Genomic DNA, 17,480 nt, shown 5'->3' with positions numbered 1-17,480 from the left:
TTTTTTTTTTTTTTTTGCGGTACGCGGGCCTCTCACTGTTGAGGCCTCTCCCGCTGCGGAGCACAGGCTCTGGACGCGCAGGCTCAGTGGCCATGGCTCACGGGCCCAGCCACTCTGCAGCATGTGGGATCTTCCCAGACCAGGGCACGAACCCACGTCCCCTGCATCGGCAGGCAGACTCTCAACCACTGCGCCACCAGGGAAGCCCCCTAGGATAATTTTTGAGGCTTTCCTCTCTCACTACATCTCACCTCACGCGAGGCCCCACTCCTTAAAAACCAAATTAGTTCCCATCTCCATGCTTTTGTTTTTGCTGTTCCCTCTGCCTGCAGAGCTGTCTCCATTCCACACCTTGTCTCAGCACCCATCCACCCCCGATCCCAGCAGCTATGTGACCTTAGTGGTTTAATCACTTTCTCTCTGCACCTCTCTCCTCACTGGTTAAATGGGGGAATCAGAACTAGAATACTCTCCAATGTAAATAAAGAATACCTGTGAGTTAATAAAACAAGTAACTTCTCTGGCCTTACCTCCTATGCGCCGACCCCCCAACTCTGTTCCAGCCACATTGGCCTCCTAACTCATCCTCAAAAACACCAGGTGCGACCCAGCCTTGGGGCCTCTGCCTTGGCTATTTTTTCTGCCCAGAACACTCTACCCCCCTCTCTGTGTGGATCCTTTCAGGGCTCTGTTCAAATGTCAACCTGTCCCTGACCATCTGAACCTGCACAGCCAGCAGGACTTAGACCCCTTCTCTGCTTTATTTGTGTCTTTGCCCTTTATCACTGTCAGGCACACTGTATATTTTACCAGTTTGTCATATTTATTGTCTTTCCCCGTTAGAATGGGAGTCCCATGAGGGACTGTTTTTGTCTGGTTATTCACTGCTGGGTCTCCAGCACCTAAAATTCTTATCCAGTACTTGATAAGAATTTATTGCACAAATGAATGGGAAAAATATAATATCAGATAAATCAGGGTAGGGTGCAGATGGAGATGAAGAGGGCATAAGAGAGCTAGTTAAAAGAGGCTGGTTGGTCGGGACTGTTCATTCAACAAACACTTACAGAGCACCTACAGAGCACCAGGCATTCTAGGTTCTGGGGATATGGGAGGGAACAAAACAGGCAGAAATTCCTGCCTTTGTGGAGCAGACATTTGCTAAGAGTGCAGACTGTATAAATAATAAGTCTAATTAGTTAGTATGTTAGACAAGTGCTAAGGAGGAAAAGTGAAGTGGAAGGTAGGAATAGAGTATCAGGGTGGTTGAAATCTTAGGCACAGGGCAGGCCTCACTTAGAAGGTGCTTCTTGAATTAAGGCCTGAAGGAGTTCAGGAAGGGAGCCATAATGCCTAGGTAAAGAGGGTACCAGGCAGAAGGAACAGCCGGTGCAAAGGCCCTGAGGTGGGATTGTGCCTGGCATGTTCAAGGGCCATGAAGGAGGCCAGAGTGGCTGGAGCAGAGTGGAGGGAGAGGTAGGAGGCAAGGTCAGAAAGGTGGTGGGAGCCAGATGGTGAGGCCATGCTGATACATATGATTGTGGGGGAGGGGTGGGGAGGGAGAAGAGTGTCACGCCAGCTAATTGTAACATTTGAGTGTCTGCTATGTCCCAGAGATAACTTTTCTAAGTCCTTTACATATACTGACCTTTAATCCTCACAAAGGCCTTTGAGAGTAGGTGTATCTTGCAGATACTTTACTTTGAGGGTGACATATCCCCCATTTTACAGGTACAGAAACAGCCAGAGAGGTTGAGTAACTCGCTCAAGGTCACACAGCTAGAACAGGACAGGAGTACGAGACTGGAGACCCAGAGAGAAGAACACATTTGCAAGGACAGACAGGTTATTCGGCACATTGGATCACACAGAGGAAGAATTAATTCTGCCTGGGAGATACCAGAACTTGATGATGTGTGTAATAAAGGGTTCATCATGTATGGGGAAGGGGGAAGAGCACTCCTGGCAGGGAGAACAGCACATACATATTTTCAGAGATGGGAACTGGATTAACTCAGGGTGCCCATGCCAAGCTTGGGCCCACCTCAGAGCCTTTGTGCACACTGTTCCCTATGCTTGAAGCACCCTTCCCACAGATGTGAGCATGGCTTGCCATCTCCCCTCCTTCAGATCTCTGCTTAAATGTCACTTCCTCAGGAAAGCCCTCCCTGCTCACCCTGTGTAAAATAGCATCCCTGTCCCCCTGTAGGACCTTACCCTTCTGTTTTGCTCTATAAAGAGCTGGTGGAGCAAGGTGTCCAGGATCACTGCCTAGTGCCAAACTGCCTGGGTTTGAACCCTGGCTCTGCTAAATTCCAGCTGTGTGACCTTAGCCAAGTTACTTTACTCCTCTGTGCCTCCATTTCCTCATCTGGAAAACAGGAGGGTAATAATAATGCCCACCCATAGTGTTGGTTTGAGGACTGAATGAGTTAAGTGACTAAAATGGTTTGCAGTACACAGTAAGGGCTCTGTGACTGGTTCCTACTTTTTAGATTAGTATTATTATTCCTGGCATACACATAGGTATCTCACAGGGCCTCTGAGACTGACCATCTCCAAAACTGACCTCCTGATCTCCCCTCAAAACTTGCTCTCCCACAGTGCTGCCATCTCAGGTGATCAGGCCACAAACCTAGAATCATCTTTGGCACCTCTCTCACCCCACCCCACCCCCATCCTATCTGCCAACAAATCCTGTTCACTCTGTCTTCAGATTTTATCCAGAACTCAGCCACTTCTCACCAGTTCCACTGCTGCCACCACCATCTCTTACGTGGACTATTGCAGTAGCCTCTTCAGCCCGTACAGTTGGTTCTTCTCACAAGAGCCAAAGGGATCCTGTTAAAATCCAAATCACAGGCTGTCACCCCTCTATTCACAGCCTTCTCATGGCTCCTGTCTCACTCAGAGTCAATGTCAAAGCTCTTCCAGGGCCCGAAAAAGCCTTAGTCTGGCCCCTGCTGCCCCTCTGTTCTCATCTCCTGCTACTTTCGCGTCACTGCCTTCTCTCCGACCACGACAGACTCCTTTCCCTTCCTCTGACCTGACAGGCTGTCCAGCTTCAGGGCCTTTCACCCTATTTCCTCTGCCTGGATGGCTGCTCCCCAGGTTGTCACAGACCTGACGCCTTCACCTCTCTTAGGTCTTTCCTCAAATATCACCTCCTCGTGACTACCCTCCCCTGACTACCCTTTCAAAAATAACTCCTTCCCTGCTTCGTTCCCCCCCCCCCGGAGTTCTTATCACCATCTGACATATTCTTGTTTATCTTGTTTCTTGTCAGTCTTCCCCACTAAAATGTGAATTCCGCCAGAGCAGGGATTTTTGACTGTTGTATTCACTGCTGTATCCCCAGCACCTGGCCCACAGTAGACCCTCCAAAAATGCTTGCTAAATGAATGAAATAAAGAGAAGTAAACACATCTGAGTGAGGCATATGACTAGAACTCTTATTAGGGGTCACGTGGGAGACGTGATAATAAACAAAATACAAAACCCCATGTGCTGCTGAGGCTTGAAGCCAACCGTCAGGTTTCACCTTAAGTAAAAGATTCTGTGGCTACTGAAAGAGGAACTGGTAAAATTGCCTGTTGTCGCCACCAGGAGTCACACTGGTCTCTTTGTGCCTCTGAAACAAACAGGCCTTCCAGATAAAAACCCAGCAAGGTCTCTGATGATGGGACTCTGATCTGGACACTTTGTGGCCTTGTGACTTACATAATTGCCTAAAATTGTGTCTGCAGAATGAACTTCAGAATGAACAGCTCAGACATAAGAGGATCAGACTGTATTTCATTACAGATTAAAGACTCAAGCTATAAATAATAGAGGGAGGTTCTTTGAAACCTTCCGATTTGGAAGGTCTTATTCTTAACCCAACAGTCCCAACAGCTGGGTGAACAGTTGATTGATGAAAGCTCATTCCTTAAGGAAAAGGAGCCTCATGTTTATTTCCAATTCACACTCAGCAAAGGGAGCAGTTATGGGGTGGGTGGGGGCGCCAGGAGGGTCCTGTTCTCTGCTCGACATGCTGAGGGAGCAGTCAGTGCAAGGGGCAGTTTAGTTTAATGGTTGAAAAGATCAGACACCTGGAACTTGGCTGCCTGCATCCAAATCCTGGCTCTGCCACTTAGGGCTGTGTGGCCTGTACATGTCATTTAGACATTTTGTGCCTCTGCTTCCTCATCTGTAAATTAGAGATAATAAGAGTACCTATTTCCCAAAGTTGTGATGAGAGAGAAATGAGTCAATAGCTATAAAAATAGCAATCCAGGTCTACGTGCCCTTATCTAAAACCCTTGGGGCCAGATGTGTTTCACAATTTTGAATTTTTCAGATTTTAAAAAGGTGACAAGGTATACATACAAGATGTTACATAACACCCTTAGTGGGCTCTGTAATCAGCCACATTCAGATTTCTGCAGCAAGATAGATGTATGAACAGTCACACCAAGTGAGGATCAGTGAAGATCACAAAAGGCCTTATTTTGTTTCAGATCAGGTTTTGGCATAGCAGATAAGGAATTACGAACAAATTAGAAACTAATATTTCATAAGAGCTTATCATACCCCAGGCATAGTATATTTAATCTATACGATAACCCTATGAGCTAGGTGGTATTATCATTATCCCTATTTTACAGATGGGAAAATTGAGGCACAAGAGGTTAAAGAACATGCCCAGTGTCACACTGCTAATAAGTAGCAGAACCAGGATTCCAGCCCTGGCAGTCTGGCTCTGGAGGGGCTGATTGTCCAGTAGGCCATATTGCCTCTGATTGGTACAATGCCTGGCATGTATTTAGCACTCAGTGAATGTTCATTATTGCTGTTGTCAAGAAGGAGAACACAGAGGGACAGAGACAGGTCAGAGGAGCGTGGGATAGAGAGACAGAAGAGAGCAGACATTCAGTGTCAGGAATTTTCATAAAGGCAAGGCCCTTGGGGCTGGTAACTGAACAATGGAGAAGGCTTCTAGGCAGAGGAAGGGAACCCAGCATGAAGTGAACAGCCTTTGCAAGGAGCTGGCAGAAGGAACCTCCTGGAAAACTTAATATTTGATGTAGTAGAAGATGCAAATGAAAATGTTCAGGTGAGGGGCCTTATTCTAGTTTTCTATTCGTGCTGTAACAAATTATAACAAACTTTTAACTGCTTAAAACACTAATTATTCTCTTAGAGTGCTGGAGGTCAGAAGGCCAGCACAGGTCTCACCAGGCTAAAATCCAGGTGTTGGCAGAGCTGTATTCCTTTCCAGAAGCTCCAGGGGATGATCCGTTTCCTGTTCGTTTAGGTTGTTGGCAGAATTCCAATTCCTTGAGGTTGTAGGATTTGTATAAAATAAATAGGCAACAAGGGTATATTGTAACCACAAAAAAAAGTTCATGTGATGAGATTGAGCTCACCCAAATAGTCTCTAGCTTAAGGCCCATAACCTTAAATTCACCTGCAAAGTTCTTTTTGCCAGGTAACATAATATACTCACAGGTTCCAGAAATTAGGATGTGGACATCTTTGGGTGAGGGGCATTATTCTGCATATCACAGTCTGCCCTCTGGACCCCAGAGGTTCACATTTGTCCCACACGCAGAAGACATTCATGCTATCCTAGCATCCCCAGAAGTCTCATTGCATTACAGGAGTCGTCCAAAGCCAGGCTGAGGGCATTCAGGGAATGGTGGTGGCAGTTGGGGACAGAGGTGGAGGCAAGATGGCAAGAAAGGAATCCACCTCCTGCTGACCTCTTCCCCTTCCTGTGTCTGCAACCTCTCAGCTCTGAGCTTTCTGCCCTCCAGGTACCCCTGGGATGGCGTGAGCGCTCGCCCAGCAATGGACCCTTCTGTGACACTGTGGCAGTTTCTGCTGCAGCTGTTGAGAGAGCAAGGCAATGGCCACATTATCTCCTGGACCTCCCGGGATGGTGGTGAGTTCAAGCTGGTGGATGCTGAGGAGGTGGCCCGGCTCTGGGGGCTGCGCAAGAATAAGACCAACATGAATTATGACAAGCTCAGCCGGGCCTTGCGGTACTACTATGATAAGGTAAGGTGTTTGAGATTAGGGCCAGGTACCCCACCCAGTGGCCTGTGCCAAACATTTAAATCAGTTATGTCATTTTCTTGCCTAAATTGATAGAGCTCTAACTTTGAAAACAATATTAAAATTTACCATTTCTTACCCCATCCTCTGGTATTCTTACACGAACATAGGGGCCCCTAAGCATTTATCTCAGTTGTTTTATTGTATTTTATTTTAGCTTCGACTAGAACCTTCATAGCACCATTAACACTGACCCCCTACTCACTCCACTCTCTCTGAGATCCCCAAAGTCCTGCTGTCGCACCATGCCCTGCACGACATTTCATCTTCTTGCCTTATTCCTCTGGCCAAAACTTTTGAAAACTCTATTAGTAATGACTCTTCCTCATCCTGGGCCAGTCCTGGGTTCCCCCAGTTATTTCATAATCTGCTCTTATCCCAGAATAAGAATTCTAGAATATCCTTATTCTTAGAATCAAAGCCTCCATGACAGCATTATACTAACCTTTCCTTACCTTATTCTCCAGGACCCTCAACGTTTTTATCAATTCTTTTTATCTCTTACTCCGTTAGCTAAGACCTCCAAAACAACATGTATAATGCCTGCTCCACACCCCATCCTCTTGTATTCCCAGAGCAACACTGGTCCACTCCAGTATTTATATCAATTATCATCTTATTCCTATAGATAAAATTATACATTTTCCTTATCTTATCCTTTCAGACTCCCAAACCAGTGCTAGATACCCCCCCATATTTATACCAGTTATTTCAGTTTCTTATTTCTTTTTTTAAAAAAATATTTGTTTATTTATTTATTTTTAATAAACCTGCACCGGGTCGTAGTTGTGGCATGCAGGATCTTCGTTGCTGCGTGCGGGACCTTTAGTTGCAGCACGTGGGATCTTTAGTTGTGGCATGTGGGCTCTTAGTTGCAGCATGCGGGATCTAGTTCCCTGACCAGGGGTCGAACCCGGGCTCCCTGCATTGGGAGTGCGGAGTCTTAACCACTGGACCACCAGGGAAGTCCCGTCAGTTTCTTATTTCTTTACCTGAAACTTCCAAAACAATATTTTTCATCTTCCAGTTTTATTGTGATATAATTGACACACAACACTGTAGATAAGTTTAAGGTGACAGCATAGTGATTTGACTTATATACAGCGAGAAATGTTCATCACGATAAGTTTAGTGAACGTCCATCATCTCATATAGATACAAAATAAAAGAAAAAGGAAGAAAAAATCTTGTGATGAGAACTCTTAGGATTTACCCTCTTAACAACTTTCATATGTAACATACAGCAGTGTGGATCATATTTATCATGTTGTACATTACATCCCTAGTACTTATTTTTCTTATAACTGAAAGTGTGTACCTTTTGACTGCCTTCATCCAATTCCCCTTCCTTTCAACCCCCTTTGAAACTTCCAAAACAATATTAATGAATCTCCCTTTTCATTCCTTTTCTGAGAAACACAAACCCACCCTGTGATATACATGAACAACACTTAAGATGTTCCCAGGGTGCTCTAGTGCCCTCCAGATGCCTCTTGTCCCCCAGAATAGCCCTGGACCTGTGCTGCACACCCTTAACTCATTTATAGCATTTATTCCATTTTTATATTTTAATCCTTTAGCTCAAACCTCCAAAACAATATTAATAATGAGGCTGCCTCACTCTGTGCTCTGAGACCACCAGAACATCCCTGAGACCCTCCAGACCTGTCTTGAAATACCCCAAATGTGCTCTGTGACCCACCCAAGCCAGCCTTAAGATTCTCCCAATATTTATACCAGTATTTTAAATTCTTGTTAGTTGCTATCAGTGACTTCATTTTCCAATTGCCTCAGCTTAAACCTCCCCAACAGTATTAAGAATGAGGCTCCTCATCCTGTCCTCCCTGATGACCTTGCCCTGTTCCACGTCTGTGTCAAGAGCTTTAAATAATCCTGTAATAATTCATGTTTATTAACAATTCATCACCACATTCTTCTACATTCATTTAGTCTCTTCCAACATTTATTATCAGTGACTTCATTTTCCTGTCTTACTGTGTAAACTAGACTCCAAAACTGTCCTGGCAGCCAGCCCCAGGGCCTGGCCCTGTTAGCCCACAGACACTCCTGGTTCCTGGAGCCAGGAGGAAAGCCTGCTCCTGGATCTACTCCCCTACGTGGGCCCCAGTGTGGAGAGGAGCCCGTGGGTGTGGCTGTGTGTATTTGAGATGGGGGTGGGGGAATTGGACAGGTGGAGATGAAGAGAGTGTGACAGAGGGAGACTTGGAGGGGCATGGACAGGAAGGAGATATGGAGTGGAGAAGGGCATTAGACTAAAGGAAGGATTATGGGTGGGGGGGACAGAAAAGGAGGAGAAGCTGGGGGAGAGTACAGAGAGGGGAATCAGGTTGGGGGAGAGCGGTATAAACTGGAAGAGAAGGGAGGAGACCCCAATTTGAGAGATGAGTGAGCTGTGAAAGAAGCTAGGAGGGGGAACCTATGGGGAGGCAGACATTGAGGTGGGACGGTGTATATGTAAAAGGACAGGAGAGGGGCACGAGGAAAGAAAGGCACCATAGGAGACACACCCCTTCACCCCCTCACCATCCACACCCTCCCTGGCCCTTTCTTCTAAGACCCTCTATCCTGTCTCCCCCTTCCCAGAACATCATCCGCAAAGTGAGTGGCCAGAAGTTCGTCTACAAGTTTGTGTCCTACCCCGAGGTCGCGGGGTGCTCCACTGAGGACTGCCCGCCCCAGCCTGAGGTGTCTGTCACCTCCACTGTGGCAAATGTGGGCACCACAGCTGTACACGCCATCCCCGGGGACACTGCCTCTGGGAAGCCAGGCACACCCAGGGGTGCAGGAGTGGCAGGCCCAGGCGGCTTGGCGCGCAGCAGCCGGAATGATTACATGCGCTCGGGCCTCTATTCCACCTTCACCATCCAGTCCCTGCAGCCGCAGCCACAGCCACAGCCACCCTCTCATCCTCGGCCTTCCACAGTGCTCCCCAACACCGCCCCTGCAGGAGCAGCAGTGCCCCCCTCGGGGGGCAGGAGCACCAGTCCAAGCCCCTTGGAGGCCTGCCTGGAGGCTGAGGAGGCCGGCCTGCCTCTGCAGGTAAGGACTAGAGTATGGAAAGTCAGCAAGAGGAGGGATGTACAATTCCCAAATGAGGGGGGCTGGGAGGAGGGGGGACATAAACGTCCTATTAAAGGAGATATAGTGGTAGGAGGGACACAGAAGTCCCCTTGGAGAAAAAGGGATGGGGAGGAAAGCTATGCAAAGCCTTGGAAGGAAGAAGGAAATTAAGCACACGACAATTAGTAGTACACCCAACATGTAGTAGGTGTCCTGAATGTGTTTGCTTAATGCACTGGTTCTCACACTTTTAGCACTCATCAGAAAGCACCTGGAGGGCTTTTTAAGCCACAGATTTCAGGGGGCCACCCCCCAGAATGTCTGTTTATGTGGGTCTGTGGATGGGTCTGAGAGTTTGCATTTTCAACAAGTTTCCAGATGAGGCGTATGCTGCTGGTCCATAAAGCAAATTTCTGAGAACCACTGCTTTCGTGAATGGGGGCAGTATCTCCTGGTGTCCCGCCCCTAAAGGCAGCTTTCAGGTGTCTCACCCCTCCCCTGCCCCCAGATAGGAGGACCTACTCCAGAAGGAGCCCCACTTCCTTGGCAAAGTCCCACGTCTTGTTGGAGGACCTGCTCCCACTACCAGGTCCTGCTTTCCAAGGGAAATAATTGGCTTCACTACCCCAGCAATCTTTAGGCAGCCCCTCTGCACTTGTTCCTCTCCCAGGTCATCCTGACCCCACCCGTGGCCCCAAACCTTAAATCCGAAGAGCCAAATATGGAGCCTGGGTTGGGCCGGCCACTGCCCCCAGAAGTCAAAGTGGAAGAGCCCAAGGAAGAGTTAGAAGCCGCAGCCACTGGGGAGGCGGGGTTTGTCCTGGAAGCCGTCAAGGCCGAGCCCTTTGAGCCCAAGGCCGAGCCAGAAGCCCCGCCCGCGGAGGGCGTGCCAGCCCGGCTGCCTGCGGTCGTTATGGAAACTGCGGCGCCGGTGGGCGGCCTTGCGGCTTCCACAACTTCCAGCACGGAGATCGCCCAGCCTCAGAAGGGCCGGAAGCCCCGGGACCTGGAGCTTCCACTCAGCCCGAGCTTGCTGGGTGGGCCGGGACCCGAACGGACTCCAGGATCGGGAACTGGTTCCGGTCTGCAGGCGCCAGGCCCAGCGCTGACGCCTTCCCTGCTACCTACGCACACATTGGTGAGAGCTTTCGAAGGGGCGGTGCTGGCACCTGGAATGAACGGGATTGGGGCCGGGTGGTGGTGGGAGGAGTTAGACTGCGAGGGCCAATACGGTTACCTTTGAGTGAGTGGGAGGGTGGAGCCTTCGAGTGGGGTTGGCTGCGCGGAGAGACGGGGCTTGATTGCTACAAGGCGAACGAGCCTGCGATGCCGAGGGGTCGGGTCCCCAAAAGGAGGGCAGGTCTGGGGAGTTCTGTGGGCAGGGACTGGGGGGCCCTAGAGGCTTTCTGCAGGAACTGTTTCAACTGGGTTGGAGCATAGCTTGAGGAACCTAAGCGGGGCTTTTGGGTCTGGGATTTGCTTAGCGGGTTTCCTGTGAGGTATGCAGGTTGGGGATAAGAGTTGGAAGTTGACCCTGAGCTACTGGGATGGTGAGGTTTGAAAGCGGCATGTGGGTGGGGTCTTGTAGGTGGTCTTGCCCAATGAGGCTGGGGTGGGCCCTCAGGAGTTAGGAGGGGTTGTCTGTGTAAAGCTGGAGAGCTGTCACGGGCATGGCCTTAGTAGTTATGGTCTAGGCCTGTGCACTTTTGAGGAGTGATCTCAGAAGTATGAGTGGGAAATCTGGCGAGGCTGGAACCAAGTTCCTTTGGTTTTCCCACGCCTGCCCTCTTGCTCACTTGCGCCCTGACCACCCCTTCCCTACAGACCCCGGTGCTGCTGACGCCCAGCTCGCTGCCCCCCAGCATTCATTTCTGGAGCACCCTGAGTCCCATTGCACCCCGTAGCCCGGCCAAGCTCTCCTTCCAGGTAGGATCAGCTCCCCCCATCTCGGAAAGGGTGAGAGACCCTAGCACGGTCCCAATCCATGACCTCTCCCTATTTCTGTCCCCAGTTTCCGTCCAGTGGCAGCGCCCAGGTGCACATCCCTTCCATCAGCGTGGATGGCCTCTCAACCCCCGTGGTGCTCTCCCCAGGGCCCCAGAAGCCATGACTATCACCACCACCACCACCACCACCCCTTTCTGGGGTCACTCCATCCATGCCCTGAACTTCTCTCCAGCCAGCTGTCTCAAGGAGAAACGTAGTTCAGCTGACAGACTCGTGCTGTGGTCGTGCCCAAGGCCGAGCCAGAAGCCCCGCCCGCGGAGGGCGTGCCAGCCCGGCTGCCTGCGGTCGTTATGGAAACTGCGGTGCCGGTGGGCGGCCTTGCGGCTTCCACCACTTCCAGCACGGAGATTGCCCAGCCTCAGAAGGGCCGGAAGCCCCGGGACCTGGAGCTTCCACTCAGCCCGAGCTTGCTGGGTAGGCCGGGACCCGAACGGACTCCGGGATCGGGAACTGGTTCCGGTGTGCAGGCGCCAGGCCCAGCGCTGACGCCTTCCCTGCTACCTACGCACACATTGATGCCCAGCTCGCTGCCCCCCAGCATACACTTCTGGAGCACCCTGTGCCCCACTGCACCCCGTATGTAGCCCGGCCAAGCTCTCCTTCCAGTTTCCGTCCAGTGGCAGCGCCCAGGTGCACATCCCTTCCATCAGCGTGGATGGCCTCTCAACCCCCGTGGTGCTCTCCCCAGGGCCCCAGAAGCCATGACTATCACCACCACCACCACCACCACCCCTTTCTGGGGTCACTCCATCCATGCCCTGAACTTCTCTCCAGCCAGCTGTCTCAAGGAGAAACGTAGTTCAGCTGACAGACTCGTGCTGTGGTCGTGGTTGGGTGGGGATTCTTAGGAAAAAGGATCTCTCAGTAACCCTTCCACAGAAAACATACAACTTCTCTCTTCTTGGTCAGTCCCCCAGTGGCCGCTCTTACACGTCTCCTACTGCAGTTGTGGGGACGGTTTATTTATTTATTTTTTGAAGGCCACTGGGAGGAGCCTGGCCCAACTCTTTCGTGGGAGGGGGGCGGTTGGCTAGGGCATCTCCCCCATCTCCACATTTTTTCCCCAAGTTGAGATAGTCGGGGTCTGGCTTGAGAAGGAACTTTATTTATTTCTCAGGCTGCCCTTGGGGAGCTGAGGGAGCCCTGTCTCCATTTTGGGGTGTGGGTAGAAGAGCTAGATTGCTGTAGTTTATTATTCCTGGCCCTCCCCAAGGGTCCAGGAAGAATTTTTGCTGTTTAACAGTTTGGGAGTTTTGGCCAAGGAAGACTCACACCCTTGGGAATGGGAATTTGCACCTCCCCGGCCTTTCTCTCAGACAGCTTGTCCTTTGTCAGCCACCATTTTTGGCTGGGGAGGAATGCCCCTTTTGTTCTTCTTCCCCTGAGAAGCCATTCCTGTGTCTGCCAAACTCCTGGGGTCCTGCCTGTTACCTCCCAATGGAGGGTTTTTTGGGGGAGTGGTCCCCGTCTGGGGGGCCCCTCCAACCAGTACTCCAGGTCTCCCTGTCCCCCACCCCCTGCCATTTTGATAGTATAATCTATTTTTAAACAGGGCTTTTCAATAGGGGAGAGGGAGGCATCTCTTCCTATATCTGAGATAGGGTGGGTGGGAAGGAAGGGATTGGGGGGGGTCTTCCTGCCGCCCCCAAGTGTTTATTTTTGATACCAAACATGTATTTTCAGCTCCCTCCCAGCCCCCCAATTTCCTGCGGGCGGGTACAAAGGGCCCTTTAAGTGTCCCTGGAGTTGGGAGGGAGGAATGAGGGACATAAAGCCTGTCCTGTGTGAATTCCAGGCTGGAGACGGATGGGTTCAAAGGACTCCTGGGTTCACTTCCCGTCAGCACCGGCCCAGCCTGGGCCTGGGGACCTGGGGGTCGGTGATTTGGGGGACGGTGCTACACCTGTCTCCACTGTTTGTTTTACTTCCCCAAAAATGGATCTTTTTTTCTAAGAGTCCCAGAGAATGGGGAATTGTTCCTGTAAATATATATTTTTAAAGGTGATGCTGGAGACTGCTAGCATTTTTTTTCCCCTAAAGCCGTTGGGAGTAACTGTGTGCAAAGGCGTGACTCTGTGTGAAAGGCGGTGAGGGTGTGAGATTGATCGTGAGAGCGAGAGAGCATAGTGGTGTGTGTCCGAAACAGTGGTAGACACTGTAGATTGGCAACCAGGTGTGTGAAAAAGAGAAAACTATGGAAAGCTGTGATTGCGCACGTTCGTTTGTGAAGCCATGTGTTGAGAGTGGAAGTTGTAACCGCAAACTTGACATTGTGCCTATGTGAGAAATCATGGCTGGGTGGCAGAAAACCACTGTAAGACTGAATGAGTGATTAAGGTACTATACAAGAAACTGGTGGTGTGTGTGAAATAATGTTTATGAGAAGGAAGTGGGGACTGCACATCAGTCACCGTTGAACAGGCTGATGGTGGGCAAAACAGACTGAGTAACCAAAACAACGTGTGAGAGCCTGTATGAGCATGAAAGTGCCATAGAGATCATCAGGGACCGTGCGTAGGTAAGGAACTTCACTGTAAGTTAGCAGGTGACTCAGCGTTTGGTAGATGGCTTGTGCATGAAACTGTTCATGCAAGGCTGTTGGATCAACTAAAGTAATGGGAGTGCATGTGTGAGAGGTTGATGGTATGAGAGAAAATGTCTGTGAGGCCAGATGGGTGCCTGAGACGAAAGATACCAGAATACGCAATTGTGTGTATGAAAACCATTCCTGCGAGACTAAACTAGCAAAGACTGCATGAGAGACTGAGAAAATGTGGCCGCGACTGGAAAAGCGTGAGAGGCTGTAATTTGTGTGTGTACGTGTGTGGGTGTATACCTGAGCCTAGTGGCAGATGGATTTGCAGTTACTACTCCAGTCTAGCCCACAGGTTCAGGGACTCTGTAAGAGAAAATGATGGTGAGACGGAGTGAGTGAGTGAAAGTGAGCTAGAGACCACCTCACTGTGAGTGAGAGGCGATGAGTAAAAAAGAAGTCAGTGCCGCCGGAGAGAAAACTGATGACTGAGCAGCATGTGAGAATGTGAAACGTTTCATGAGAGACTGTAAACCAGAGACTACATGCTGGTGAAAAACAGAGAAAATGGAACAGAGTAAATGAGACATAGAGACCATGTGATCAGTGTGTGTGAGAAACCGATGAGGCTGTAATTGTGTCTGAGGGTACACAATACGCTGGCTGGATGCAGCAGATGATGGTGTAAACGACTAAGACGGGCCATGAGAGGCTCTGTGTGTGAGACTTACTGAGAGCCTAGTAACATTGGTGAATTAGTGACAACAGGATGTCAGAGGCTGAGTGAGGGCAAGTGACCGTGACACTGATTGGGTGACTGAGAGTGAGAAAACAAGTGACTGAGAGTGTCTGAGAAACTGTGTGGGTCTGTGTAAAACTGCAAGAGACTTTATTAAAGGCTGTAGAGCAAGGACTGGACATGTTGGAAGCTGCTTGCAAAGAAATGTGAGACTAGGCGACTAAGTGTCTGAGACGCTGTGCGATTGTGTATGCGTGTGAAACTCTTAGCATAGTGACTCGGTGTGCAGAATGGGTGTGAGTGTGAAGAGGTGGGAGAAAGAGTGATTGTGGGTGTGGGTATGTGCGCGAGAAACTTCCCGAGAGACCAGTGGTGGCTATAAATCACTAACCATTTGTGTATGTGAGAAAATGACGGCCCGAGTGAGCGGTGGAAACATCCTATCAAAAGGCGTGACTCTGGGGGCTTCCCTGGTGGCGCAGTGGTTGAGAGTCCGCCTGCCGATGCAGGGGACACGTGTCCGTGCCCCGGTCCGGGAAGATCCCACGTGCCGCAGAGCGGCTGGGCCCGTGAGCCATGGCCACTGAGCCTGCGCGTCCGGAGCCTGTGCTCCGCAACGGGAGAGGCCACAGCAGTGAGAGGCCTGCATACCGCAAAAAAAAAAAAAAAAAAAAAAAGCGTGACTCTGTGTGGATGTGCAAAACTGACTCTTAAGGGTAACTGTGGTCTTGGCCAAAGGAGACCACAGTAAGACAGGGGGCCAATGACAGTAAACGACTCCCTGAGTGGCTGGGAGAGGCTGTGCATTTGAGTATGTATGTAAGCTTGTTCGTAAGAGACTATAGTAGAGAGAGACTGTAAATTCAGAAGTGTGTGTGTAAATATGTAAAAAAAAGAAAAAGAGAAACTGACTGAGGCTGAATTCGTGTGTGAGAGCCCATGGATGGAATGTGCCAGGCCTAGGGGAAAGCCCTCTTCCATCTGTCCTCTTCCTCCTCAGGCCCCTGGGCTGGCTTCTCCCAGTTCTCCAAAACGTGAAATGCTGGAGTTTGCCGGGGCTTTGCCTGGGCTTCCCTTCCCTCTTCTCACGAGCCAAGCCCTCTCCAGGTGGTCTGGTCCAGTCCCGGCACTTGAGACACTACTCCCTGCCGTGATGCTCGCATTTTTACCTCCAATCCAGATTATTCATCTTCACGCTTATCAGAATCTCTAAAGCTCTGTTTATTGCATTTATTTACTCATTCAGCAGAGGTTTATTGAGCACCTACTGTTTGCTGGTGCCCATCCAGGACCTCCAGACACAGCAGTTAACAAACCAAACACAAATCCCTGCCTTTGTGGAGCTGGCATTTTAGTGAGGACAACAGACAAACAAATACATCATATTAGGTGGTGTTGCAATGATTACATGAGGTAAGACTCAGTCTTTGTTTAAATAAGAACTCTGCAGTCATTTTATTGCCCAAACTTGTAGGAGAAGATGAAAGTGGTGACAGTCCTCTTCCCAAGGGAATCCAGTGAGTAGGTATACAGTTTAGGAACAAAGGAAGTATCGATTATAACATTATTACCAGGGCAACAGGTGATTAGATAAAGCAGCCAACCAGAATTACAGGTTTCTTGGGGAGTCTGTTTTCATAGGATAACAGCACTGATGTCTGAAGTCCTAGAAGCATAACAAGACCCCTTTGTTCAAAGCACACTTTCAAAGACAGGCTTATGTTATCAGGAAACAGTACATCTGTAACGGATATGAATGTCAACACACCTTATCACCCATGAAGCAAGACCAGTATTCTTGAGAAAGTTCTGTTTTAATGCCTGACCAAATCAAATCCTTCAACCTTGTTTTAATTTGCAGAATGGTGTTCCTCCTTGGATGCAGGGGAAATGAGACATTGCCTTCCTAATTCTTAGACTCCTTTTTGTTGATTAAAAAGATTCCTGTTTTTATTTTATTTTATTTTTTTTGCAGTACGCGGGCCTCTCACTGTTGTGGCCTCTCCCGTTGCGGAGCACAGTCTCTGGACGTGCAGGCTCAGTGGCCATGGCTCACGGGCCCAGCCGCTCTGCGGCACGTGGGATCCTCCCAGACCAGGGCACGAACCCGTGTCCCCTGCATCGGCAGGCGGACTCTCAACCACTGCGCCACCAGGGAAGCCCAAGATTCCTGTTTTTAAAGCAGGCTCTGGAATTTCACTCATTAGGACTTACTTAAAAAAAAACAAAAAAGGCTTTGTGGAGCATGGAAAATGGGCTGCATTGGAATTAATTATTAAGAGAAGGATTATGAAGAATAATTTTTCTACATGAGATCCACAAAGAAAAGTAAAGGGTCAGGAACTAGAATGATGGATCTTAAAGTGTGGTCCCCGACCAGCAGGATCAGTGTCACCTGGGACGTTGTTAGAAATTCACATTCTTGAGCCCCACCCCAGGCCTACAGAATCAGAAACTGGGGTGGGGCCTGGCAGTCAGGATTCAACAAACCTTCCAGATGATTCTGATACACATATGGGTTTGAGAGCCACTGGGATAGAGAATGAGAGGTGCCCTACAAAAAGCTGAGGAAGGCTTCTGTGAGGGAGGTGACATTTATTGTCTGCCTCTTTTAGAGCATAAATCCCTTGAGGGCCAGGATTTTGGGCTGTCTTCTTGTCTGTTCCAGCCAACGCCCAGAACAACTGGCACCCAATAGTTGCTCAGTAGATGTTGCATCAGTGTATTTAACAAACAGCACCTGCTGTATGCCAGGCACTGGGCTAAGGACTTTTAAAAATCTTAACTCCCAATCTTTGCAACATGCCCTATGATGTAGGCTGTGTATGGGGTGGGGCGGGGTGGCAGGTATTACCTACCCAAGATACTTGATGGAACATGGCCAAGCCAACCATCCCCTTCCTCGGGCCCTGAGGGTGTCCCCAGCTGGCCCCTGGGGCAGTGGATATATCCAGTTCAGTCCTTCTGAATTCTCCACCCCATACTCTTGCCACTTCCCCTTCTCACTTCCCTTGTGCTGAC

At 49.5% G+C, this 17,480-nt stretch overlaps 1 protein-coding gene and 1 non-coding gene across 3 annotated transcripts in view; one reads left to right on the top strand and one right to left on the bottom strand.

Moving 5' to 3' along the window:
* The window catches only part of ELK1 (ETS transcription factor ELK1), a 15,920-nt gene extending 2,727 nt beyond the window's left edge, over positions 1-13,193 (top strand). The window contains exons 2-6 of one of the 2 annotated variants that reach the window (XM_007450856.1): positions 5,799-6,042; positions 8,704-9,159; positions 9,851-10,318; positions 11,005-11,106; positions 11,794-13,193. In XM_007450856.1, the coding sequence (XP_007450918.1) occupies positions 5,833-6,042; positions 8,704-9,159; positions 9,851-10,318; positions 11,005-11,106; positions 11,794-11,892 (1,335 nt within the window). In that variant the 5' untranslated portion in view covers positions 5,799-5,832 and the 3' untranslated portion in view covers positions 11,893-13,193. Of the gene's footprint in view, positions 1-5,798; positions 6,043-8,703; positions 9,160-9,850; positions 10,319-11,004; positions 11,107-11,191; positions 11,291-11,793 lie in introns of those variants that run through there. The other variant, XM_007450857.1, reaches the window with a different exon arrangement.
* Positions 6,992-7,064, bottom strand: TRNAG-CCC (transfer RNA glycine (anticodon CCC)). Its single transcript has one exon. It is a non-coding gene; the product is annotated as a tRNA-Gly (tRNA).
* Positions 13,194-17,480: the final 4,287 nt, after the last annotated feature.

This window comes from Lipotes vexillifer, unplaced genomic scaffold (assembly GCF_000442215.2).
Source record: "Lipotes vexillifer unplaced genomic scaffold, Lipotes_vexillifer_v1.1 scaffold129, whole genome shotgun sequence".
In the NCBI taxonomy this organism is placed as follows: domain Eukaryota; kingdom Metazoa; phylum Chordata; class Mammalia; order Artiodactyla; family Lipotidae; genus Lipotes; species Lipotes vexillifer.
Note: the sequence above shows the minus strand (reverse complement) of the source record. Positions and strands in the feature narration are given on the sequence as shown.